A 25,918-nucleotide genomic window follows, 5' to 3' on the forward strand; every position below is an offset into this window, starting at 1 on the left:
CGGTCTCCCCGTCAGGGAGACGGGGCGGCGGCGGTGTCCGTCCCCAGGGGCTCTGCCTGTGATCCCGGGACATGGCTCCGGGTAACCAGGCGGGGACAGGGGAACCCAGCAGGGTCTGGCCCCGGGCGCTCCGCTTGCGCTGGGCACGGGGCCGCGCGTCCAAGCTCCGAGCACCGGGACCGCAGCCGCCCACGGTGGCGGCGGGCGGGGCTCGGGGCGGATCCGGCGCGGGGGCTGCCGGGAGCCGTCTGCGGCCGCGGCCCGTCCCAGCAGCCCCTGCGGCCCGTCCGTACCGGAGCGGCGCGGGGAGATGGCGGCGGCGGCGGGCACGGCGGGTCCCGAGCCACCTGGCGTGCTGGGCTCGCTGCTGAGCCGGCTGCCGCTGGCCCCGCGGCGGCGGACCGCCAGCCAGTGCAAACCGGAGCCGCCGCTGCTGCGCACCAGCAAACGGACCATCTATACGGCGGGGCGGCCACCCTGGTACAGCGAGACCGGCGCGCCCGTGGACGAGGCCTTCGTCATCGGTGAGAGGCGGCAAGGGCTGGGCCCGGACTGGAGGAGGGAGCGGATGGAGCTGGGACAGGGATGCGGAAGGGATGGAGCCGGCGCCGGAGCTGGGGAAAGGATGGAGCTAGGAGCGGAGCTGAGGATGGGGTGGAGGCAGGACCGAGGCCAGGCTATGAAGGGGATGGCTCCGGGCTCGGGGAAATGACGGCCAGGCCTTGTGCCGCAGCCAGGGGAGCGATGTGACCGGAGGAGCTAGGTGAAGCTGAGACAGAGGATGGAAGTGGGATAGGGGCTGGGCCCGGGACAGCGATGGAGCGGTGGTCACCCTGCTTGCCCCTAGGTCTGTGCGGCGGCAGTGCCTCGGGTAAGACGACAGTGGCAACACGGATCATCGAGGCACTGGACGTGCCCTGGGTCGTGCTGCTCTCCATGGACTCCTTCTACAAGGTGAGTTCTGGGGACTGTAGATCTGAAGAGGTCCAGCACGGCACTGAGCAGTGCCAGCGTCCGTGGGGCTGGCACAGTACTGAGCATTGCTGATGTCTGTGGGGCTGGGATGGTGCTAAGCAGTGCCCAATGACGGTGCCCGCAGGTGCTGGATGAGGGGCAGCAGGCGCTGGCAGCCCGCAGTGACTACAATTTTGACCACCCTGATGCCTTTGACTTCGAGCTGCTTGTCAGTGTCCTCCGCAAACTCAAGAAAGGCAAGAGCGTGAAGGTGCCAGTCTACGACTTCACCACGCACAGCCGCCGCCGCGAGTGGGTAGGTGCCACGGGGGAACGAGGCCTCAGGAGGGTGGGTGGGGTGGGCACTGCGAGCAGAGCCCCCAGGAAGGGGGTCGATGGCTGTCGACAGGGTTATGGAGTGTAGGAACTGGGGGGAAGAAGGGAGGGAGCAGATGGGAACAACCAGGTACAGGAGGTCTGTTCTCAGGCAATTTAGCTTGCAGAGGCAGGCAGGGAGGGAGAGTGGAGAGACAGAGAGGGACGTGGAAATGAGTCAGTGCAGTCTGGGGAGACGCTGTGGTCAGGAGCCTGGAGAAGTACAGAGAGGATGAGGGTATGAAGGAAGTGTTGAACAGAGGTTTGGGGTTCTGAGTGAGTGCTGGGGTAAGACAACCTGTAAAGGTTAGATGCTGAGGACCTGTAAAGGCTGGATGATTATGGAGAGTCCTGCCCATTGAGACCCTGTGGTGGTCAGGGGTGGAGGTGCTGTCTCTGCTGACTGCTGATGTTGCTGCAGTGCTTGTGAGATTGACAACGGCTTTCATCTCTCCACAGAAAACAGTGTACGGGGCCAACGTCATCGTGTTTGAGGGAATACTGGCGTTTGCCAACAAGGAGTTGCTGAAGGTACTGCTGCTTGGTGGGGCTGATGGCTGGTCTGGGTGCGTGGTGTGGGAAGTGTGTCATCGTGTGCTCTGGGTGGTATGGGGACAGCCCTGGTACAGCTCTTGGTGGCACCGGGGCTGAGCAATGGCTGGAGGCTGCAGAGGAAGACATTACCAGGGGCTTGTGGCAGAGCACCTCTGTGCCAGGGCTTCAGAAGTGCCATTGCTGGGTCCTGGAAGCGAGGCAGGTCTGACAGGGGGCGCAAAGCGGATGCTCACCCCTCCCAGTTTTCCAGCTCCTGGACATGAAAGTGTTTGTGGACACGGACTCTGACATCCGGCTGGTGCGGCGGCTGCAGCGCGACATCATGGAGCGTGGGCGTGACATCGTGGGTGTCATCAAGCAGTACAACAAGTTTGTGAAGCCAGCCTTTGAGCAGTACATTGAGCCCACCGTGCAGGTGGCCGACATTGTGGTGCCCAGGGGTGAGACTCTGTTTTCCAGACCTGCGCTGGGCATCAGGATGGGTGTTCTGGGTAGGGCTGGGCACAGTGTGTCTGACCTGCCACCTTTTCTCTCCTGTCAGGTGGGGAAAACTTTGTGGCCCTGGACCTCATTGTGCAGCATGTGCACAGCCAGCTGGAGAAGGTGAGAGGTGGGCTGTGATTGCTGCAAGTGCAGGCAAGGAGGGGGAGTGCTCTGCATGCATAGGGGTGGACATGACTGCTCATAGCTTTCTTTACAGAAGGTCTTGGTGCAGCTCTTGGGGCAGACTGAGCTGCAGCACAGGGCTGGGGAAGTGGAGACAGGGGCTGGGGACATGAAGGTTCTTCGCCTCATTCACCCACTGTTTCCCTCAGTCCTGATTTTGGCTGTCCCCTCTTACTCTCCCTCACCCTTGGGTTCACCCCACAGCCTGCCCTTGCCCCTGGATGTGCCCAGCCATGACTTTCCTGCTCTGGGCCAGCCTCAGAAGAGGAATGGTAGCTTAATGGGGCTGCTCAGGTAATTCTGCCTGGCCATTGCACTGACTGAGTGTTCTTTTCTGTCCCTTTGGCCATGCTGGATGACTCTGCTCCACCACTCAGCGCGAGATCACTGTCAGGTATGTGGAGGCACTTCCAGCCTCAGCAGGGCCAGCTTCTGGGTTGGAGATGGAGGACTGCCAGCACCCCTCTTCTCTGAGTCCTGCATCTTCTCCAAGTCTCTGTTGGGCGAAACTTTGTTGAGATGCTGCATCATGGCTGCTCCTCAAAGGCCGAGGGAGCTGTTGTATATGCAGTTTCCTGGGGGTCATCTGACTGTGGCTGTGGTCTCTTGTATGATCTGTCCCACAGCAGCTATGCTTGACTTACGTGATGGGCTCTTTGCACAGCTGCTCACCCTTTCTGGAGCATGTTTCCTTCCCTGAGCACTGGAGTGCCCCAAGCTGCTCTGTCCTATGCAAGGAGCACCCGGGACAGTCCCTGTTCTCTGTCAGTCTCATGGGACGTTTCTCATCCCTTGGCACAGCCCACATAGCTCATACAGCCCTGTCCCAGGGTGTGTGTGGATGGCTCCTGCTGCCCAGGTGCTGGCAGAGCCTTGTGTGCAGCAGAGGCTGCTGATGGCTGGGTTTTTGGTCAGGAGAGGTTCACCCCAGGGTGGTGCTGCTTTGGGATCTGTGCCTGGCAGCAGACATGGGGATCAGGGTGGGATCACTTTCTGGTGTCCAGCCTGTGCAATGGCTTCTCTGGGAGGAGCCTTCCTTCACCTGGGGGTCATGTTCCTCCAAGGAGGTCCAGCGCGGTGGCTGTATATGTCCGTGTGATGTGCAGCTCTGAGTGCTGCTTCACTGTTGCAGGGCAGCTCTGGCCTCTGCCCACCAAGGGCAGCCCTTGCCGAAGACACTGAGTGTCCTGGAGAACACGCCACAGGTCCGAGGCATGCACACCATCATCAGGTACTTCCCTGTGGTCGCCTTAAAGTAGCACAAGCCAAGCTCTTGGTGTCCTGAAGCAGTCTTGAGCACCATGCAGTGATGTCCCAGGGCTCTTTAAAGCTTCATGCTCTATTGCATCAGCTCTGTGTGAAACCTCTGCATCTCTTGATGCAGCTGTTCAGCAGTTACTTGTCCTTTTCACTCGTTGGAGTTTTGGTGCAGGCAACTTTACCCACTTAGTTTCATTCTTTCTTGTTCCATGTGCCTCTGGACCTCCTCGATCTTCTCTTAACTCTTTGTTGAACAGGTTCTTGTTGCAGATGTGCATCAGCTGCCACGGGGGGCATGGTCCAAGTCCTCACAGATCAGTATGATCAAAAGCAATGCCACGTGAACTCCAGACGATTCAATGTGAATTATGCCAGAGACTCTTTATTGATTGATTGTTCTGACTCTCATGATATAGTCTTTGAGCATAGAGCACACACCTACACATGATCATAATTAGGCAAGGACAACCCAGCCCTCTACATAATCATGCCCTGTTTTCCTCATTGAGGAGATGTCCATTATCTATCCTTTCTGAGATAAGGTGGCCAGCAGCTGTGGGAAATCAAGGCCAGCATTTGCTTGTTATCATTCTTCTCACTTAGCATTCCCACAGGTTCTTCCTTCAATTCTGACTCCCCTCCTTTGGTTGGAATGGTTGCTCAAGCTCATATTGCTCTGCACACAGTCCTCAGCAAAGTTATTTATATGTCCTTGTCATGTTCACTCAGTTACAGTACATCAGGGTCGTGCAGAACTTCTCCTGACCGTTCCCCTTGTGTATGAAAAAGAGTTCAGCCTCAGCTTGCCTAGAGAAGAGGAGGCTCAGGGGTGACCTCATTGCTGTCTACAACTACCTGAAGGGACATTGTAGCCAGGTGGGGGGTGGCCTCTTCTCCCAGGCAACCAGCAACAGAACAAGGGGACACAGTCTCAAGTTGTACCGGGGAAAGTATAGGCTGGATGTTAGGAGGAAGTTCTTGCCAGAGAGAGTGATTGGCATTGGAATGGGCTGCCCAGGGAGGTGGTGGAGGCACCGTCCCTGGAGGTGTTCAAGAAAAGCCTGGTTGAGGCACTTAGTGCCATGGTCTAGTTGACTGGCTAGGGCTGGGGGATAAGTTGGACTGGATGATCTTGGAGGTCTCTTCCAACCTGATTGATTCTGTGATTCTATGATTCTATCTCTAAATCACAGCTGCCAGCTGAAGGCTTCAGTGATCATCTCGTGCTGAGCGAGATGACTTCTAACACTGACCATGGCATAGGATCCAGACAGCAGCGTTAAGGTCACTTCAGTTCTCAGCCCTCCTGGGGGATACTCTTCCCATGGGAGGGCTGATCTGCAGGATCACAGTACAAAACCTGGTTTGAGTTTTCCATCTACTGCCTTTAGGGTTTTGGATGAAGATGGTTTTGTAGAGCAGAACAGCTAAACAGAGCTGGCTCCAGCATGCAGATGCTTTCTTGTTGACAAGACCTTGGCATATCTGCTCTGGGATGACTTACAAGCTGCAGGCAGGCGTTTCTTACGGGGAGCTGGTTAGCTTTGGCCTAGCTGAAGCAGAGGTGTAGTAGCAGGTGGCGTGACATGAGGTGCTTCTCTTTGCTACTCCTCTCCTGAGGTGCTTTGTTGTAGAGACACAGAAGGACCCAGGCTGCTGATTCCACAGTGTTGCTGTTGCTTGATCATTTGCCATCAATGCATATTTTTTCCAGGTGACAGTGGCATTAGGGGTCAAGAGTCCATAGGACCACTAAAATGTCCCTGATTTCCTGCAGCTGCAGAAGCTTCAGCCTCTGTGTGTGTGTCTGTTGCTGGGTTGTAGAACATTGAGGGCATGCTGAGCTCAGCAGGGCCCCTTTGCCACCTGCTCAAGCTGTGGCTGGCCACCAGCACCCACGTGTTGGTTTGGAGAATGTAATCTCACAACTACACACATGCTCACACCTTGTAGGAAGTGTTGTGGTGTTGGTGATTCTTCTCTAAGCTTCTCTGATTCTAAGGATCTAAAGTGTAAGTCTTCTGAGGAGCAGTTGTGAGAACTGGGGATTAGCTTGGTGAAATGGAGGCTGAGTGGAGACCACACTCTCAACAGCATGCTGAGAGGAAGTTGAAGTGAGGTGGGAATCAGTCCCAAGGAACAAGCAACAGGATGAGAGGAAATGGCTTCAAGTTGCACCAGGAGAGGTTTAGGTTGAACATGAAGAATAATTTCTTCCTCAGAAGGGTTGTCAAGGCCTGGACCAGACTGCCCAAGGCTGTGGTGGAGTCATCATCTATGGAGAGGTTTAAAAGCCATGTAAATGTGGTGCTGAGTGCCACAGTTTAGCAGTGACCTGGCAGTGCTGGGCTAATGATTGGAGTTGATCTTAAAGGTCTTTTCCAACCAAAGTGATTCTATGGTTCTGTGACCTCCTGTTGAAGCACAGGCTCCAGGAGCAGTTGGCAATGGTAAAAAGCCCAACAGTGTGCTTCACACTGCATGTACACAGGTTAGAGTCCTTTGCCAGTGTCTGAAGCCCCTCACCTCTGGGTGGACTTCTGCTGTACTGTTCTGAGTTCTGGTCTAGTTAAGGAAACTTTGGAGCTGGTATCACGTTGTGCCTCCAGTGTCTTTGGCTCAGGCAGTGGTTGTTTCATGGACTGAGCCAGCTTCTCCAGTTCACCTGCTCTGTCCACTCAATGGTAGAGGTGGAAAGGATAACCTGGAGGAAAAGGCATCTCCAGAGGCTGAGTATTGTCTGCTTGCAGAGGAGCTGTTTTCCCTACCTGGGGAGAGGTAGGGAAAGGGAAGGGAGGGAAGAATGAAGTCTTTGTGTGGCAGCATGCCTGTGTTTGGCCTTCCTGCTCACTATCTCTGGCATGGACTGTTCACCTCTAACTCATCCTGTTCCCTGGAAGAGCCAGCAGCGTGACTCTACCTGTGTACTGCTCTCGGGCAAGCCAAGTTCGACCTGCCCCACCCAGAAGGGCAGGCACCAAATCCTCTCTCATCTGTAGCTGCTGTTTACATCTTCCTCCTCAAAGTCCGAGTCCTTTTGCCCTCCCAGGAACAGCCTACAATGTCTCCACCTTTCTGCCACGAGCCTCTGATAACCTCCATCTGCTTGGACTTAGGAATGCGCAGGAGGGTGGGCGTGGGGCCGGTGCAGGCTGCTGATCTGATCTGGGCTGTGCTGCTGGTGTCGGCTGTGTGAGCGGCAGGGCTGCGGGGAAGAGGACTTTGCCTCTTCCAGATGGTAAATGAAAAACAGCACATTTATGAGGGGCGTTGACTTGTCCTGTCAGCCACCCCCTCAAATCCTGCTGCAGCCTCGGAAGGGAAAGCTGGGGCGGTGCCGTTGCTAAGCCTGAAGCTGAGGAGCTCTTCTGCTGAAGACTCCCTGTGTGTATTTCTGGTGCTCGTAGGTGATACTTGGCAGCACTCACTTTTTCTGTGTGACTTCAGCACGGCATGGAGCTGTTAATGGTCCTCACGTGTGACCCTCTGGCCTCCTCCACTTCAGGAACACCACTCCCTGCCTGCTGGGCTTCCTGGAGAGGTCCAGGCTGACAAGGATTGAACAAACACCTTTCACCAAGTTTCTTGCACCTCCCTGCATGGACTTACTTCATCTTGGCAAAACTGATTTCTTCTCAGCCTCACTGCAGTGACAACCCTCCTGGAGTGCCCTAGCACACCAAACCTGGTGTCTATGGATGCACCAATGAGGTGTGAACCAGGATTTCCCTCCAGCTTCCCTCTTTCCATCCTGCTTTTCCCATGCCCTTCCTCAGAGACATTCTGTTGATCTCACTTGCCAGGCTGCTGCCAGCCAACGCTGTTTTCCTGTTGTTCAACACTGGAGGCTCAACTGTGCTCCATCCTTCTGTCTCTGAGGGCCCGCCAGGAAGATGATGCTATGGCAGCAGATGAGCATTTACCTTAGTCGTGGCAAATTCAAGCTTGGTGTCTTGGGAGAAGTGGCTCCCAGAGAGATTTTCTCTTGCTATGAAGAAGCAGAAACTGAGTGGCTGGATGATTGTATTCGTGTTTCATTGGGTGGTGAGATACCGACCCAGGTTTCCCAGAGAGGGGGCAAATGCCCCATACCAGGAAATGTTCCAGGTCAAGTTGGACATGTCTCTGAGCAACCTGATCTAGTTGTTCCTGCTGACTGTAGGGGAATTGGACTTAAATGACCTTTAAGGCCCATACCCACACAAGCATTCTGTGATCAGGCTGAGAATGGACAGTGTGAGTCTTCCGACTTAACGAGGTGTTTCAGTATCAGGTCCAGCTCTCCAGAGGCAGTAGTAGTGTTTTGTGCCTCTTGTCAGGATTCCACAGTACTTGGACAGTCCTTGTTGTCCCTCAACATCCCTGAAGCACCTCGAGCTCTTTCCACCACAGGATTAACATCGTTCCACAGAATCCCAGCATGGTGGGAATTGGAAGAGGCTTCTGGAGATCATCTAGGACAACCCCTCTGCTAAGAGAGGGTTACCCAGGGCCATGTCCAGACAGGTTTGAAATCTTTCCAGAGGAGACTCCATAACCTCTCTGGGCATCCTGGCCCAATGCTCCAGCACCTACACAGGAAAGGAGCTTTTCCTCATGTTCAGATGAAACCTTCTGGGTTCCAGTTCATACCCATTGCCTCTTGTCCTGTTGCTGGGCACCACTGAAAAAAGTCTGGCCCCATTCTCTTGGAACACAGGAGGTTCCACCTCAGCATCAGAAGAAACTTCTTTCTGGTAAGAGTGATGGAGCACTGAAATAGGCTGCCCAGAGAGTTTGTGGAGTCTCCTTCTCTGGAGACTTGAAGACCTGCCTGGGTGCATTCCTGTGTGGCCTGCCTTAGGTGATCCTGCTTTGGTGGGGGGATTGGACTAGATGATCTCTGGAGATTCCCTCTAACCCCTCACATTCTGTAATCGTCACCCTTTAGGTATTGGTCAGCACTGATGAGATCCCCTCTCAGTTTACTCTTCTCCTGATTAAACAGCCCCAGTTTTTTCAGCCTTTCCTTGTCAAAGAGGTGCTTCTGCCCTCTCAGCATCACTGTAGCCTCTGCTGGACTCTCCCCAATAGTTCCCAGTCTCTCTTAAGCTGGGGAGCCCAGAACTCGATCCAGGACTCCAGATGCAGCCTCACTAGGGCAGAGCAAAGGGAGGAAATCGTCGCTTCATCTGCTGGCCACACTCTTCATAGTGCACCCCAGTTTCCTTCCCACCATTCATATTTTGATGTCCACATACTCAAGGACAGGCTCTAGTCCATGCTCTGTGGCACAACCTCTCTTTTCAGGTTTGCTCTTGCCGTGAGACTTTGGACTTTGTGCTCTGACAGGACACATTATCCCATGCTGAAGCTGCCCTTAAGAAGTCTGTGTCTGTTGATGCAGCAGTGAGGAGCAGGGTGAAGTGCTCCTGCATGCTGGGAAGCTGCCAACACCAGACAAGGTGGTTCAGATGCAAGACCTCTCTGTGCTCAGGTTACCTCAGGGCTGGAATGTGCTGGCTGGCTTCCAGCTGCTGACAGTCCTGTTGCTGAGCTGAGCTGATACAGTGTCAGACTCCCTGGCCGACACTTGCTGCTCCCTGTCAGGCCACTGGTGCTTTCTTGCTGACTCCTGCTGAGATCGAGCTCTCTGGGAGCTGCTTGCAAGGATCTGCACGCTGATGTGGTTTGGCTACCTCCTCCTAAGGTGTGGGCAGTACCTGGGGCAGTGTGTGTGTCCTTGGGCTTTACCTGAGCTATAGCAGGGATGTCCAAGCCTGTGCTATGAAGTGACAGAGTGAGCAGAGCTGATGTGTGGATGGCATGGAGGCATGGCTGGAACAATCCTACTCTGACCACTGGAGGGATGGTCTGCTGCTGGGGCATGTCAGAGCTGCCCTCCCCTGCAGCACCCTTTCCCCCCTGTAGTATTGGCAATTGCTTGTCCTCTGGATGAGGAGAAGTTTCTTGGTTGTCTTCACCTCTGTTTTGGGCCCTTTGCTACAGGAAGGACATTGAGTCCATTTGGTCTAGTTGATTAGCTAGGGCTGGGGGATAGGTTGGACTGGATGATCTTCAAGGTCTCTTCCAACCTAGTTGGTTCTATGATTTTATGATTGAGGTGCTGGAGGGTGTACAAAGAAGGACAGTGAAGCTGGTGAAGAGTCTAGAGCACAAGTCTTATGAGAGCAGCTGAGGGAACTGAGGTTGTTCAGCTTGAAGATAAAAGGGCTCAGGGAAGATCTTCCTGTTCTCTACAACTTCCTGAATGGAGGCTGGAGAGGGGTGGAGGTCTGTCTCTTCTCCCAAAGAACAAGTGATAGAACAACAGAAAACAGCCTCAGGTTCCACCAGAGCAGGTTTAAGTTGGACACAAGGAACAGTTCCTTCCTCAAAACAGTAGTCAAGGCCTGGAACAGGTGGCTCAGGGCGGTGGTGGAGTCTCTGTCTCTGGAGGATTTGAAATGTCATGCAGATGTGGTGCTGGTGGATATGATTTAGTGGTGACCTGGCACTGCTGGGTTAATGGTTGGACTGGATAATTGTAAAGGTTTCCTCCAACCCAAACAGTTCCATAATTCTAAAGGGAGGCACACTGGGGCCTTCACAGCACAGGGACAAGGATGCTCCTCCGTCCTGCAACACCTTTTGGAGGCTGCAGAGGAACCTACCTCTGGTCTGAGCACTAATGGTCCTGTCTCACCCAGGTGAAGGCTGGCCAGGACAACTGACTGCCCTTCGTGTGGCAGAGCACCCCTGGGGCTAGTGTGGGGCTTGTCAGGGGCAGCTGGCTGGGAGAGACTGTTGGGGGAGGCAGCACTGCTGTGAACCTGGGTACCTGGAGCTGGGTGGTGCTGGATGCCTCCAGAGCTGTCGTGGGGGTATGTGTGAGTGAAGCCCACCCGTGGGTGAAAGTGCTGACAGCCCACTCTGACGAGCTGTAGGCAGGCTGCCTGTTTCTTCCAGAGCATAACTTCTCCAGGAGTCCTCCAGTACTTCCACTCTGGTTGGAAGTGCCCACGTTGGTTGAGTTTTCTGGTCACTGCAGCACTCTTGGGGATGAGGCACCCAGGTCTGGCTGCAAAAATATCTCATGATAGTAGCGGCTGTTTGTCCTTCTGAGCGGTGTTGCCTGGGCTGTCTGTCATCGTGGTGAGATGTGAGAAGTGGCAGATGATGCCTTAAAATACACAGTAAAAATATTCAATATCCTTCTGCCTCTCCTGGACTGCTGCCAGTTCCACCTCTTCCATCTGGACACTAGGAAACGTCTGCAGGGTTCCTTTGTTCCCTGCATCTCCTGGGCAATGCTGGGGGTGTGTGCACAGGCTGCGTGGCCTTAGACCGTAAGAGAACAGATTTCATCCGTGTCCTGTTAACCATCATCCTTCTGTGTCCATCTGCCTCTGGGCTGCTGTTGAGCCAAGGAGCCAGGAGCTTGGTCATGATGGTTCTCCCCTGAAATGGTGCTTACATCTCAGCCTGCTGTGTACTCTTCTACCAAAGCAGCTGCCGGCTGTGGTGGGTATAGATGGACGTTGGGGGAGTCATTATGGTCGCATTTTAAACCACAAGCACATCCCAGGTTCTCCTTTCCTACCTCTTGCTGAGGTGCTTTGCCCTTGCTGGCCGTGCTGGTGAAGGAGCATTTCTGCTTGCCCTTTGGCTGGTGGTTGGACTGCTCCCAGTCCTGCAGGTCAGGATGTGCCACACACACTGGTACTACTGGGCAGTGAGAGCTGTGTGTGCAGGGAACGTGATGCTTCCTGCAGGGGTTTCTCTTGTGTGGTTGGAGGGTTGGGCTGCAGCACAAGTGTGTGCTGATGGTCAGAGTGCTCCCAATAAGAAAAGCCTCTTTCCCCTCTGCCCCACCACTGGGATTAGCACGGGATTAGTTGTCTTTACTCCACAGAGGGAGTAGGGGAGGTGTCCTGTGAGTTACAGACCCACCGTGGGTTTATTCTGGTCCTTATGTATTGCTTGTTGCCCGCAGCATGTCAGTGTTGTGGTAAGACAACAGCAGGTACTTCAAAATCTGTCTGCTTCCCAGCAGGGGTTTATCTGCAGCCTGGCCCATAAATGTGGAGGACTTGGGAACATGTCAGGTGTTTTCCCATTCCTGCTATCCCAGCAAGCTCCTGGATGGGATATGGTGTAGCTCTTCCATGTCAGGGTGCTCCCAGCGCCAGCTGTCTGGCTGTGTCTGGTTCATCCTGAGTGAGTGCCTGTTGCACTTTGTGCTTCTTTGGCAGGGCCCATGTGGAACACTTGCTACTTGCTCCCAAGATTCTGTTGCCCCCAGAACTACTGATGCTACCTGATGTCCTGCTGCTCCTGCCCCTTGTTCTTCTGGTCCTTCCCATGTAGTCGTGTTCTGAATTTCCAGCCCTGCAAATCCTCTAGCAGGGAATCGGCAGCAGTGTGAGGTTGTGCTTGGAGCAAATGATGCTGCACTTCTGCACCTGCTTCTTGGGCACCTGTCTTATCTCTCTTTGGGGTCAGGGTGTGCATCTACACCAGGATGCTGATGTTTGCTCACTTATCCCTCCTGCCATTGACTTTATTCACTTTGCTAGTCCATCTAGCCCACTGTGCAAGGTTGGTTCTGAGCTTTCCCATGTCCCAGAGAAGGCTGAGCAGCTTCACATGGCATCCTTTCACTTCACCTGACCTGTGTGATTTGCTGCAGGGGAACCAAACTCACCTCTCGACCGTGTGCTCCTTTCCAGACACTACCCTAGCTCTTCAGTGAGCCCTGAAACATTGCTCACTGAGTCTCCTCCCTGAGAGCTCCCAGGTTCACTGGGACCGTTTCTGCACTGTTCTTTCAGAACCCTGTTTGTGGGTTGGAGCCAGGACTCTGCTCCCGTCTCATGCTGTTGCCCTCCCTCCACAGGAACAAGGACACAACTAGGGATGAATTCATCTTCTACTCCAAGCGCCTGATGAGGCTGTTAATCGAACACGCCCTCTCCTTCCTGCCACTGAAGGTGAGCAGCCACTCCTTAGGTGTGGCCACAGCCACATCCCCCCTCCTGAGCCTGGGGCCACGCAAGTGCCTGGTTTCATCCACACTCCTTCCCTTTCTGCAGTCAGTCACTGTGGAGACGCCCCAGGGGACAATGTATGAAGGAAAGCGGTTCCACAGGCAGAGGGTGAGGTGTGGTCCTGTCCCCTTTCTCCCCACCAGCACATGACTGCCCCAGCTTGGCACAGACTGGGAAAACCTGGTGGCTCCAGGGTCCATCTCTGCGCAGATAATCTCTCAATGGGGCCTGTTGCCCCTGCTCTGGTGCCTCAGGAGCTGACAAGAACATAATGCCAGGCAGTCCCATTCTCATCCCTTCCCAGATCACAGGTGTGTCCATCCTGCGCGCAGGGGAGACCATGGAGCAGGCCCTCACTGCTGTCTGCAAGGACATCCGCTTGGGCAAGATCCTCATCCAGACTAACCACGACACGGGTGAGCCCGAGGTGAGCAACCCTTGTGGCCCTGGCGCTGTGGAGCTCCTCATGCTGCAGCGTGGTGACCACCTCTTGTTCCTTCCCTCCTCAGCTCCACTACCTGCGTCTTCCCAAGGAGATCAGTGAGGACTACGTCATCCTCATGGACAGCACCGTGTCCACAGGAGCTGCAGCCATGATGGCTGTGAGGGTCCTGTTGGTGAGTGTTCAGAGATGGCATGTTGTGGGGTGGCATCGTGGGTCACAGCCTGGCACTGTCTGCGCTCTCATGGCTGTGTGTGCTACAGGACCACGACGTGCAGGAGGACAGGATATTCCTGCTTTCACTGCTGATGGCTGAGATGGGAGTACACTCTGTGGCCTATGCCTTCCCCCGTGTCCGCATCATCACCACCGCCGTAGACAAGAGGGTCAATGAGGAGTTCCACATCATCCCAGGCATTGGTGAGGGCAGACAGGGCTTGTGTCAACAAGTGCGTGGCCAGCAGGCCAATGATTGCCCCCTTGTACTGGGCACTGGTGAGGTTGGATCTCAAATAGTGGGTTCAGTTGTGGGCCATTCACTTCAAGAAGGACACTGTGGTGCTGAAGCATGTCTACAGAAGAGCAGCTAAGCTGGTGAAGGGTCTAGAGCACAAGACTTGTGAAGAGCAGCTGTGAAGGAAATGGGGTTGTTGAGCCTGGAGAAAAGGAGACTGGGGAGACCTGCTTGTTCTCTATAACTCCTTGAAATGAGATTGGAGTGAGGGTGAAGGTCAGCCTCTTCTCCCAGTGAACAGGTGAGGACCATGAGGAAACAGCCTCAAGTTTCACCAGGAGAGGTTTAGGTTTGACAGAAGGAGCAATTTCTGCCCCCAAAGGGCTGCTAAGCCCTTGGACAGGTGTCTCATGGCAGTGGTGCGGTCTCCGTCACTGGGGAGGTTTAGATGCCAAGTAGATGCGGTACTGAAGGACATAGTTTAGTGGTGACCTGGTAGTGCTGGGTTAATGGTTGGACTTCATGATTTTAAGGTCTTTTCCAACTAAAATGACTGATTCTCAGGCTATGCTGTTCCTCGCTGGCCAAATCTCCCAGTCTCTCGCCCCAGTGGCCTCCCTGAGGGAGCCCCAGCATGAGGCACTTGGGACTGCTGCTGCCATCACCTCACTTTGTCTCCTCATCCTTCAGGTAACTTTGGGGACAGATACTTCGGCACCGACGCTCCCTCTGCCTGGTGTGAGAGTGACAGCATGGACTGCTGAGCTGGCCAGCTACAGGGCCAGTCCCTGCCTGTGCCCTCCGGAAGGGCTCTGAGCTGCCAGCCTATGCCACCTACTTGCAGCATGGCTCAGCCCTGACAGCCCCAGCTCGAGAAGGCCTTTGCCACCAGCCTTTCCTCCACCTCCAGGAGCCATCCTCCCCTCGGAGTAGGAGGAGGAGCGGGGGGTGGAGGGAAGGACAGTGGCTCCTGCGCTCATGGGGACAGGGTGGATTCCTTGCCTCCAGAGCCCTGCCGGCTGTGCTGGGTGGTCTCCCTGTGGACCATGCCTAGAGGGGTAGGCCAGTCACCCTCTTCTCTGGGGAGGTTGGGGGTGTAGAGTCCAGCCCCCTTGCAGCTTTCTCCAGGCCATGGCTGGGCCCTGGGCAGGCTGAAATTTGTATTTATTTGTATTTATTTTGTGCAGCTGCCCACCCAGCTCTCTGGCAGGGCTCACCAGCTACTTGAAAAACATCAGGGATTGGGGATCTCTGCAAGGAACCACCTTGTCCCCACTGATCTGACACTCCATCCCCTCCCAGGCCGTGGCTGGCAGTGCCACGAGGTCAGGGACCGCTTTGCCCCGCACTGGCCAGAGGGTTTGATATTCAAACACTCTTCGCAGCGAGATCCGGCTCCATGGGGTCGGCTTGGGGACCAAACCAGGGCTCCTAGCCCCTGGAGGCAGCGAGCAAGGCCAGCTCGGCTGCCACCACCCTTCTTGCTCAGGTTTTTCACTGAAGGGGCAGCAGCAGGAGCAGGGATTGCTCCAAGCAGGGCCCAGGCTCTGCGCCCCACTTTGCTGGCTGTGCCCCTGGCCCCAGGCGCTGCCCCCTCCCTGCTGCCCTGGCTGCCTTCGTTTTGTACCCCAATAAAGGAGCATCATCACCCTGGGATGGTACTTGTTGCCACCATCCTCTCCTGCCACCTCACCTGGGCTGGGCAGGGGAAGGGACGATAGGCAAGGGATGCTGCCCACTTGCAGGGGTGTCACAGTGTGCCAGGGGAGGGTGCGGTGGGACTGTGCGGGGCTGTGTCGCTTTGCCTGGGGGTGGGCGATTGGGCTGCGGGGGTGTCAGGCCGCGTGTGTGGGGGAGGGAGAGGCGTCACTGCATGCGGGAGTGCCGCGGTGTGTGAGAGGCTGTGCGACATGGGTGTCACCGGGTGCTGGGGTACCTGCTGGCAGTGTCACCATTCTCCGGGGGTGCTGCAGTGCGGTTAGGGCTGTGACCGGGTGCGGGGGGTGTGCGCAGGGCGGTGTCGCTGCGTGTGTGCAGCGGTGACAGGGCTGTCGCCCCGTACCGGGTACCTGCCCGCCGTGCCGGGAGAGGTGGGCGGTGTCCCAGCCGGGTCCCGGCGCTGCGCAGGCGCACGGCGGCGGGGGCGGAAGCGGCGGCGGGGCCGGGGCGGTCAGTGTCGCCGTTCGCCTCCCTCCTTCCGTCCCTTCGATCCCCTCCGCCGCCATGGCGGAACCCGGACGGCCGCAGCGGAAGCTGTCCCGGGTCGGGGAGAGTCTCTACCGGGTCCTCGGCCTGCAAAAAGGCAGCTCCCCCGAGGAGATCAAACGGGCCTACCGGTACGGCGGGGACCGGGGCGAGACGGGGACCGGGACGGGGCGAGGCGGCGGGGCTGGGGCAGCGGCCTGGGGATCAGCCTGGGAAGCAGGCGGGGCGAGAGTAGCCGGGAGAGCGAGACCGGGGCGGGTCTGGCGCAGGGACTCTCCCGGGGGGCATCCGGGCGTGCGGGGCCGGTGCCGGTGCCGGTGCCGATCTCGGCCCCCGATCCGGTCCTACCTGCGTGCCCCGCAGGAAGCTGGCCCTCAAGTACCACCCGGACAAGAACCCCGACGACCCGGCTGCCGCCGAGCGGTTCAAGGAGATCAACAGCGCCCACGCCACGCTGAGCGATGAGGACAAGCGGCGGCTCTACGACCAGTACGGCTCGCTGGGGCTGTACGTGGCCGAGCAGTTCGGGGACGATGCCGTTAAGCACTACTTCCTCATGTCCAAGTGGTGGTTCCGGGTGAGTCTCGTTCCTCATTAGCTCGGCACTGGCACTGGGCGCCATCGGGGCTGCCGTGCTGGGAGTCCCGGTGTAGCTCAGTGGGCTTATGGGCACCTGGCTGCTGGCACAGGTGGGCTCATGGAGGCACAGCTCAGCTGGGCTCATGGAGATGTGGCACCTGGCACGGGTGGTCTCATGGGCATCTCGCTGCAGACACAGCTTAAGTGGATTCATGGGGACTTGGCTGCTGTCACAGCTCCAGTGGTCTCACGGGGACCCAGCAGCTGGCACAGCTGAGATGGTCTGATGGGGCTGGCATCCCTTCCTCTGCAGGCCTTGGCCCTGTGTTGTGGCGTTCTTACCTGCTGCTGCTGTTGCTGCTGCTGCTTCTTTTGCTGCGGGACATGCTGCCCGCCGAAGGAGGACGAGTCCTACAAGTATGTAGACCCCAAGGACCTGGAGGCGCAGATGAATGTAGAGGACAGTGGTGAGTCAGACTGGCTGTGTCTGCTTCAAAACCACCTGGCTTTTTGACCTCGCGTGGGACTCGGGGGGAACTCATGTTCCTTCTCACGGAGGGGATGGAGCTCTGGCTCATGGCTCACATGAGGCTTGGCTGCAGCTCTTGCTGAACAGCCAGCCCTGGGTGTTTCTTGTCCATGCTGGGGCTTGTGACAATGACAGAGGGAGCCAACATACAGGCTGTGGGGATTGTCTTCTCCTGCCCCTAGGTCAGGGCCCCCTGCAGCCCCTGTGCGGGTCTCTTGACTGAGAGACACATGAGTCTGTGCCTTCCAGAGCATGGAACATGGGGAGAGCAGCCGTGCTCCAGGCTGGCTTAATTCTCTGGGCACTGGACATATTAGTGCCTATGAAGGCTGCCAGTGGGTGATTTATGGATGTGTCCGTGGGGTAGGGCCACTGCTTTATGCCTGTGTGCTGGATGGAGGTTTGGGAACCTTCATGGGGGTGTTGGGGCATCCCAGATACCAACTTGTTGGCACCACAGCATGAGGCTGACCAACGGCATTTCTCTTCCAGGTCAGCAGATACCCATGGTGTCACAACCCCACCCTGCCAGCGGGGAGCCCTTGCCAGATGTTAGCACCAGGACCAACGCCTGAGGCTGGCCTTGGTCCTGCCAGCTCCTCCAGGCCTCAGGGCTGGGATCCTCCTTTAGGACTGTCACTTTCCGGGACCCCGGTCACACCACCGGGACTGGCTCGCCAGCGTCGCGGTGGTTAGAATCTCAGGTTGTTTTAGCCAGCATCAATGCAGGGGCTCTTCTGGCCCTGCTCAAGCTCTGGGGCAATGCCCCTGTCTCCCAGCACTGGTAGTGGAGGTGGCCTGGAGCCTGTTCTGCTGCACCCCATCCCCAGTGCCTCCTCGCCTGCTGCTGTGCCGTTGCCTGGCATCAGACACCAGCCTGGCAGCTGCAGGCACAGACCTCTCCAGGCCAGGCTCTGTCACTCGTGAGACCGTCAGCACTGTAATCTCTGGCGCTGGGCTGAGCCCGCTGCCCAACCTCACAGGGACCCTCCTAATGGGTGCTGGGTGCCAAATGCTGCTGGTGGGGTTGGGGTGCCGCCTTCTGTGCCCCTGTCCTCTCTGCCCTGCCACAGCCCCGGGCACTGGCTGCACCCTCTGCTCGCTGCTGCTGCTGGCCGGCTCCCTGCAGGGCTGGGCCCAGCACAGGCACTTTCCTTGGGTTCATGTAGGTTTTTTGGCACCATTAAAAGGTGACGAGAGGAGAACATGTCTCCACGTGTCCTGAGCGCTTCACACCGGGACCTGCCTCTGCCTGGGAGGGCTGCGGCCGTGGGTTCCCTGGGGAGGATGAGCTGAACAGGGCGTGTGGAGTAGCTGGGTCATGTCTCGCTTGCAGCTCGAGGGGTGTAGGTCACTTTTGCCTATCACTTTCCTGGGTCACCTCTGTGTCCACCAGTTAGTTCTGGCTCGCACAGTGCTGCTGCTGTGCGGAAGTGTTTTAGCCCGCCCAGCTGGCGCTAAAGCCTGCAGCCGCTTCCTCGCTCCTGCCCCTGTTGGTGGGATGGGGAGGAGAAAACGCCACAAAAGGCTCACGGGTTGAGACAAGGGCAAGGAGGGCTCAGCCACCAGTTACAGTCACAGGCAAAAGACAGACCTGCCTTGGGGAAACAAAACCAGCATACTGTAAGCAAAACCACCAATTCACTGATTGAATCAGAGCAGGACAGTGAGAAATAGAATGAGATTCTACTCCTCTTCCCAGACCCAGATGTGCTACCTTCTCTCCACTCATCGTGGAGGGAATGGGGTTTTAGTCAATCTGTCCCATGTTCTCTGCATCTCCTTCCTCAGTGGGAGGGCTCCTCACAGTCCTCCCCTGCTCCAGCATGGGATCTCTCCCACAGCAGACAGTTCTCCATGGACTTCTCCAGTGTGGGGTCTTACAGGGAGTCACAGCTCACAACCTGCTCCCACATAGATCCCTTGCACTGGGTGTAGTCCCCCAAGAACAGACAGCTCTAGTGTTGGGTCCCCCACTGGGTCACAGGTCCTGTTGCAGATCTGCTCCAGAGTGGACACTCCATGGATTCATGGGTACTGCCAAGAACCAGCTCCAGCATGGGCTTCTTACAGGGTCCTGGGCTCCTTTGAGCATCCACCTGTGTCTGTGCAGGGTCCTCCATTAGCTTCAGAGCAGGTATGTGCTCCACTGTGCACCTCGATTTGCTGTAGAGTGGATATCCACTCCATGGGCTGCAGGACAGCCTGCCTCATCATGGTCTTCACCACGAGCTGCCGGGGAATCTCTGCTCCAGCACGCTTCAGTCCCTCCTTCCTCACCGAGCTCAGAGCTCAGTGTTCACCTGGTTATCTCTCACGTTCCACTCCTCCAGCACAAAAGAAGCTGCCTAGCAAGGTTTCCCCCCCTCTGAAACAGGATGTCACATGTGGGTGCTTCCAGCGCTGCTGATTGACCTGGCCTTGGCCAGAGGTAAGTTTGACATCTAGCCCCACTCCTGCCAGCCCCTGTCCCAGACACAGACCTAGCAGAGTGTCACACTGGCTGGGCATCCTGATCCCAGCTGAACCTGCACAGGGGCTATCTCCATTTATTCAACTGCTGATGTGTCATGTGCCACTGCTCTGGTCTTCCTGTGACCCTTGGGAGATGCTACCCTGGGCCAGCCTGGCCACCGGAAGCAGCTGCCCTGGCCATGGGACTGGCAGCTCAGTGTGAATCCTGCTGCCCTGTTCCGAGCCTGGACATGGCTGCTAGCTGTCTGTTCAGGCCACCTGGCTCTTTCCTGGCTCTCCCAGGGACTGTGGCCCTGCTGAGAGCCAGGGTTGGACTGTGCTGCCTCACAGGCAGAAAAGGGACTGGGGTGACACCATGAGCCCTTTGTCCTTCCCTCCCACTCCACAGTCAGCAGCCACTGCCCACAGCTGCACAGGCTCTGTCTCACTCCCTAAATATAGCCAGTGCCAGGGTGAGCAGTGGCATGGGGAGGGGGGGGTGTCCTGGCACCAGCCTTCTGGGCACCCTCCCATGCTGTTGTCCAGGGGAGCTGGCACTGGACAGTGTCTGTGGGTTCTAGGGGGACCCTGGCCCCGCTGCCTGCAGGGGAGGGCACAGTGCCCTGCTCTTCCTGGTCCTGCCTGCCCCAGCCCTGTGGGCTCCAGTCCCTTGCCCTCCTCGTATAGAAGGTGCCTGGGAGTCCTAGGGAGCAGCACTGCTGGTCCTGGGGGAGCAGGGCTCTGCCCAGACGAGGGGCTCTGGGCTGGGGTAGAGAGGGACAGACATGGACAGACCTGGAGAGGAGATCTGCCTGCAGGGGGAAGTGTGTGGCTGTCAGTCCCCGGGGTCAAGCGGCCCCTGAGGGTCAGCCGGTCCTGGGCTGCCAGCCAGTCCCAGTGGGTTAGCTGAACTGGTCCCGAGGCTCAGCCAGTCCCTGTGGATCAGCCAGTCCCCGGGAGTCGGCCAGTCCCGGTTGGTCAGCTGGGCTTGTCCTAGGGGTCAGCCGGTCCCGGGGGTCAGCCGGTCCCGGGGCCAGTGGGCCCCGCTGAGGGACCGTGACTCAGTGTCACCCGACGCCGCCGACAGCTGCGGCGGCCCCGGCTGGGCGGGGGAGGCTAAAATTAGCGCCGGGCTCCGCGGGGCCGGGGCAGAGGTAGAGCGGGGACCGGGCGGCCGGAGCCAGAGAGGAGCCGGGGCAGGCAGAGCCAGGCCGGGCCGGACCGGACCGCGACCATGAACTTCGCGGTGGGGCTGAAGCCGCTGCTGGCGGAGGCGCGGAGCATGGAGAGCTTGGAGAAGCAGCTCATCTGCCCTATCTGCCTGGAAATGTTCACCAAGCCCGTGGTCATCCTGCCCTGCCAGCACAACCTCTGCCGAAAATGTGCCAACGACGTCTTCCAGGTGCGTCGGCACCGGGTCCGGACCGCAGCGTGGGCTGGATGCGTTCCCGACCCTGGCACTGGCTGCCGGGATCCTCGGGTGGGCTGCACTCGGGGCTGCAGGGAGTGCAGACAGAGGCTGTTTCCAGGGCCTTGTCCGTGTCCGTGTGTCTGTCTGTGCCTGAGGCCGGGGCCGTCTGTGTCAGTGTCTATGTCTCTCTATGTCAGACCATGTCTGTGTCCATGTCTCCGTTTCTGTGTCCGTGTCTCTACACGGCTATGTCCATGCTGGCGTCTGTCTGTGTTGGTTCGTGCCCATGTCTGTCCATGTCTGTCTGTGCCTGGGTTCATGTCCACATCTGTCTTCACGTCTCCGTTGCCCTGTCTCTGTGTCTGGGACCCTATCTCTCCGTGTCTGTTGCACGTCTGCACACACGTCCGTTGGTGCTGCTTTGTGTCCATGCCTGCGTTGGTGCAGGGATCTGGGGGATATAGGTTCTTGCTCCCAGCAGTAGAGACAGGGGTGGAGGGTGCTGGGGGCGCTGCTACGGAGCTCTGAGGGTGGAGTGAACGCGGCCATGCCCTGCTGCCCACCCAGGCCTCCAACCCACTGTGGCAGTCACGGGGCTCCAGCGCGGTGCCGTCGGGCGGCCGGTTTCGCTGCCCCTCATGCCGGCACGAGGTGGTGCTGGACCGACACGGGGTGTACGGGCTGCAGCGGAACCTGCTGGTGGAGAACATCATCGACATCTACAAGCAGGAGTCAGCCAGGTGTGAAGGGGCACTGAGGGGAATGAGCCTCAGGGTGCGGAAAAGGGAGCCCACAGGGTGGCATGGCTGCAGGGATGGGGTGGGGGCTGCTCTGGGGCCCAGGGCATGTCCTAGGACTGGGAGTGTCCCTAGAGTCAAACGGGGGCTCAGGGTGTCCCTAGGACCATGGGTATCCCTGGGGCTAGAAGACTCCCTCGGATCCTGGGGCTGGGGATGTCCCTGGGACTGGGGGCCCACTGGTGGGCAGCGATGCCCGGCCCCTGCCGCAGGCCCCTGCATGCCAAGGCCGAGCAGCACCTGATGTGCGAGGAGCATGAGGACGAGCGGATCAACATCTACTGCCTGCGCTGCGAGGTGCCCACCTGCTCCCTCTGCAAGGTCTTTGGGGCGCACAAGGACTGCGAGGTGGCGCCGCTGCCCGCTGTCTACCAGCGACAGAAGGTGAGTGGCCCTGGGGAGTGCCGATGAGGGGCCAGGGGGCTACTCACCCAACTGGCCTCCATGCTCTTCCCATCTCATCCCATCCCATCCTGTCTCATCCCATCATGTCCTACCCCATCCCCTCACATCCTGTCCTGTCCCTCTACCATCCCAGCTCCACCTTCATCCCATCCTATCCTTATTCCCTAACCCATCTCAATTCCATCAGTTCTCATTTTGTCCCACCTCCCACACCGTTTCATCATGCCCTGTGACATCCCATCATGTCCCATCCCCATTCCCATTCCTCATCTCATATTGTTGTATCCCATCTGTACTCTATCTTGTCCCATCTCATCCCATTGTATCCCATCCCAGAGCGAGCTCAGTGACGGCATCGCCATGCTGGTGGCAGGGAATGACCGGATCCAGGCCATCATCACACAGATGGAGGAGATCTGCCACACCATCGAGGTGGGGCCAGGGAGGGGCATGTCCCCATAGCCGTGCCAGTGGCAGGGGCACGGGGAGGCAGGGGCAGCCCTGAGGCCTGTGGTCCCACAGGAGAATGGTCGGCGGCAGAAGCAGCACCTGGGGCTGCGCTTTGACACACTGTGCAGCATCCTGGAGGAGCGGAAGAAGGAGCTGCTGCAGAGCATTGCACAGGAGCAGGAGACCAAGGTGCAGCGTGTGCGAGGCCTCATCCGCCAGTACGGAGACCACCTGGAGGCCTCCTCCAAGCTGGTGGAGTCAGCTATCCATGCCATGGAGGAGCCCCAGATGGCTGTCTACCTGCAGGTCTCCATGGACAGGGGTGGAGGCAGCACTCTCCAAGGGGGCTGAGGCTGCCCTGGGCCCATGGTGGGGTACTGGAGGGCAAGTCTTTGCAGGGGATCTGGGGTTGCCCCAGGATTGTGGTAGGGAACTGGGGAGCCAGGTCCTTTCAGGGAAGCTGGGGCTGCCCCATAGGGCCGCAGTGGGAAACAGTACAGCCAGGACCCTGCATGGCAACTGGGCCTGCCCCGGGACTGTGTTGGGGAACTGGAAGGCCAGGTCTTTTCAGGGGGATTGGGACTACCCCACAGGGCTGTGGTGGGGAACTGAGAGACTGGGGCTGCAAAGAGGGACTAGGGCTGTCCCAGGACTGTGGTGGGGGAATTAGAGCCCAGGTCTTTCCAGAAGGACTTGGAATGCTCCAGAGTTCTGCTGAAGAACACAGGGACAGATCCTTCCAGGGCGCTTCAGAGCTCTGTGCTGGGGCTATGGGTCCCTATGGGGGGGATAATGAAGCTGCCTCACAAGGCTGTACCAGGGGCTGTGGTTGTTCTAAATGATCTGAGACTGCCTCTGTGAGGTGCTGGGATGTGGCTGTGGTGGGGGCAATGCCTGGTTCCTGGGGTCTCAGGTCTCGTTGTTCCAGGGAGACACTGACCCCTCCACGCTCTCCTCTACAGCACTCCAAGGAGCTCCTAAAAAAGTGAGTAGGGCCCAGGGAACACAGGGGGCATGAAGGCAGGAGCAGGGTGGGGAGGCACAACGATGGCTGCAAGTGTGGGGACCCCACAGCTCCCAGGCTTCTCCTGCCCTGCAGAATCACAGACATGTCCAAGGTGTCAATGAGCAGCCGCCCAGAGCCTGGCTACGAGAACATGGACCACTTCTCCATCAACGTGGACTATGTGGCCGAGATGCTGAGGACCATTGAGTTCCAGACAGGTGCCAGCACCAGGATAAGTACTGTTGTGCCTAGGGCACCCAGCCCTTGGACAGGCAAAGCTCCCTGGCCAACTCATGCCCCACATTGGACTGTGTCTTGGGCACGGGAATGGGGACATGTGGCCCTCTCAACTGCTGTCAGGGACCTTGCAGAGCCAGGCCATCCCTGTGCCCCTTTCTGGCTTGTGGGTTGCCATTTCCCTTACTGGGATGGTCATATATCTCCCGTGGTGGCTCTGGACTGCCCAGGATGTGGGGAGGGAGAGCCTTGGTTGACCTGTGCTCCTGCCAACAGAGCCTCTGGGTGAGGATGAGGCAGATGGCCCTGGGGATGGCAGTGAGGCCATGGCAGACGAGGATCGGCTGGACAGCCTCGAGGTGGCTGAAGGCACTGAGGGTGAGTTCTCACTGTGCTGTACCAATGCTGTGCCATGCCATGCTGCGCTGTGCCTGACCCCAGGCCTGCAGGGGTGGTTGAGGCCAGAAGAAGCCAGGGAGCTGTGGCCATCGAGCCCATGGAGGGGGGACTGTGCCATGCTGTGCTGTGTCATGCTCAGCAGCATGTCTGTGTGGCTGCACCATGGGCTGCTTGTGGCTGTGCAGGCCTTGCAGCATGGCCAGAGCATCTCTGTCTCTGTCCTGTCACCCAGTTTCCCTTTGCAGATGTGGGGCCGAGACAGAAGCCAGCAAGTTCCCCCCATGGTGAGACCCTCACTGGGACTGAGGTGGAGGGGATGGAGATGAGACCGGGCCACAGGGTGCCATAGGGCAGAGGAGGCACCTCCTGGGGAGAGATGGGCGTTGGGAGAGGGATGAGAGTTCACACCTTGGGGCTCCCCCCAACCCGCCCCCATCTCCCTGCCTGCAGGGGCATGGGTCCTGGGTCCTGACTGCACAGTGCTGAGGCCACTTTCCTGCACAGGTCAGCACTGATCTGGTGCCACAGGGCAGCACGGGCACCTGCTAGCTCGTCCCTGTCCCTGTTCACACCCTTGGTGAGCCCCAGCCCTGTTGATGAGATGCCCCCAAAACTGAAGCTGCCCTTCACCGACATTAAACACTGTGTGAGGAAGTGGTCTCAGGTGTGGTGTGTGGGATGGGTGGGCATCGGTGCTGCCCCACCCACGGCGCCATGGGTTCCATCTCGGGCACAGCCCCTTCCTCACTGAGCTGGATTCCCCTTGGTCTCCCAGCAAAGACCTGAGTCCCTGGGGATCCCTCACCTCCTCCTAGGGCAGGAGTTTTGCATCCCAGCCCCTGTGAGTGAGGCTCTGTCCCCGTGCCTGCAGCCCCCCCAGCCCTGCCAGCTTCCCTGGCAGGCATGATACTTTGTGGACAGCACTGTCCCCTGGGTGCTCCAAGCAAACAGCCAGAGGCTGAGCTGGTTGAGTACACAGCTGGGAACACCATCATCAGCACTGGGTCAGGCTGTGCCCCCTGTCCTGCTGGCTGTGCCCCCCGGGAGGGACGAGGCAGTGCTGGATGCGTCACCTGCCTTGTCCCACACCGCTGTGACGTCACGGATGATGCACATGGTGAGGACCTTTTCCTGGGACCAAGGCCTGGGCTGAGCAGGTTCCCTGGGTCTGCAGCTTGCCACCAGCAAGGACTGGCTGTTGGTCCTGCCTGGGAGCCCCCATACCCAGCAGCCCTGGGCATACCTCACAGCAAGTCCAAGGCCACCAAAATGACCAGGGGCTGGGGAGCAAGATCCTGGAGGATGGCCCCATCTGAATGGGGAAGAAAAATGCCAGAGCATGACAGGTCCTGATGCATCCAGAGCTGGGTTCCAGTGGGAGGCCAGGGGTGCTCTGGCAACCAAGGAGACCCCTGTGCCAGGGCTATGTTAGCCAGACCCTTCCCCTGCTGCCCCCAGTTAAGGAGGCAGGAATTACAAAGTATGTAGTTAATTTAATTTTGGGCAAGCCCTGCCCACAATTATGTACAAATGATGAGTGACATTTGGGCTCTAATTCAGTCAGGAGACTCTTCCCAAGGATGCTTCTGGGCAATTCATTCATTTAGGAGAATCAGAAGAATTGGAAAAGGTTTGGCCACAAAATGCCTTTGCCTCACTTACAAATAATAGGCAGCCTGGAGCCTAAGGGAAAGTCTGTTCTATTCACTGT

At 57.8% G+C, this 25,918-nt stretch overlaps 3 protein-coding genes across 3 annotated transcripts; all 3 read left to right on the forward strand.

Moving 5' to 3' along the window:
- Positions 1-298: 298 nt before the first annotated feature.
- Positions 299-15,396, forward strand: LOC135176965 (uridine-cytidine kinase-like 1). Its single transcript, XM_064146485.1, has 14 exons — positions 299-524; positions 848-954; positions 1,100-1,270; positions 1,789-1,860; positions 2,135-2,324; positions 2,426-2,487; positions 2,928-2,944; positions 3,683-3,781; positions 12,689-12,782; positions 12,885-12,947; positions 13,144-13,266; positions 13,349-13,456; positions 13,545-13,701; positions 14,426-15,396. Exons 1-14 carry the CDS (start codon positions 311-313, stop codon positions 14,497-14,499), a joined length of 1,551 nt encoding a protein of 516 aa, XP_064002555.1. The 5' UTR covers positions 299-310; the 3' UTR covers positions 14,500-15,396.
- Positions 15,397-15,877: 481 nt separating this feature from the next.
- Positions 15,878-18,253, forward strand: DNAJC5G (DnaJ heat shock protein family (Hsp40) member C5 gamma). Its single transcript, XM_064146486.1, has 4 exons — positions 15,878-16,071; positions 16,304-16,517; positions 16,833-16,986; positions 17,541-18,253. The coding sequence occupies exons 1-4, from the start codon at positions 15,959-15,961 to the stop codon at positions 17,621-17,623; spliced, it is 564 nt and encodes a 187-aa protein (XP_064002556.1). The 5' UTR covers positions 15,878-15,958; the 3' UTR covers positions 17,624-18,253.
- A 2,483-nt stretch (positions 18,254-20,736) lies between these two features.
- TRIM54 (tripartite motif containing 54) lies at positions 20,737-24,836 on the forward strand. The gene is made up of 9 exons (XM_064146802.1): positions 20,737-20,904; positions 21,481-21,653; positions 21,923-22,094; positions 22,452-22,547; positions 22,638-22,871; positions 23,528-23,550; positions 23,665-23,789; positions 24,085-24,186; positions 24,453-24,836. Exons 1-9 carry the CDS (start codon positions 20,737-20,739, stop codon positions 24,554-24,556), a joined length of 1,197 nt encoding a protein of 398 aa, XP_064002872.1. The 3' UTR covers positions 24,557-24,836.
- Positions 24,837-25,918: the final 1,082 nt, after the last annotated feature.

Source organism: Pogoniulus pusillus, chromosome 7 (genome assembly GCF_015220805.1).
Source record: "Pogoniulus pusillus isolate bPogPus1 chromosome 7, bPogPus1.pri, whole genome shotgun sequence".
Taxonomy (NCBI): domain Eukaryota; kingdom Metazoa; phylum Chordata; class Aves; order Piciformes; family Lybiidae; genus Pogoniulus; species Pogoniulus pusillus.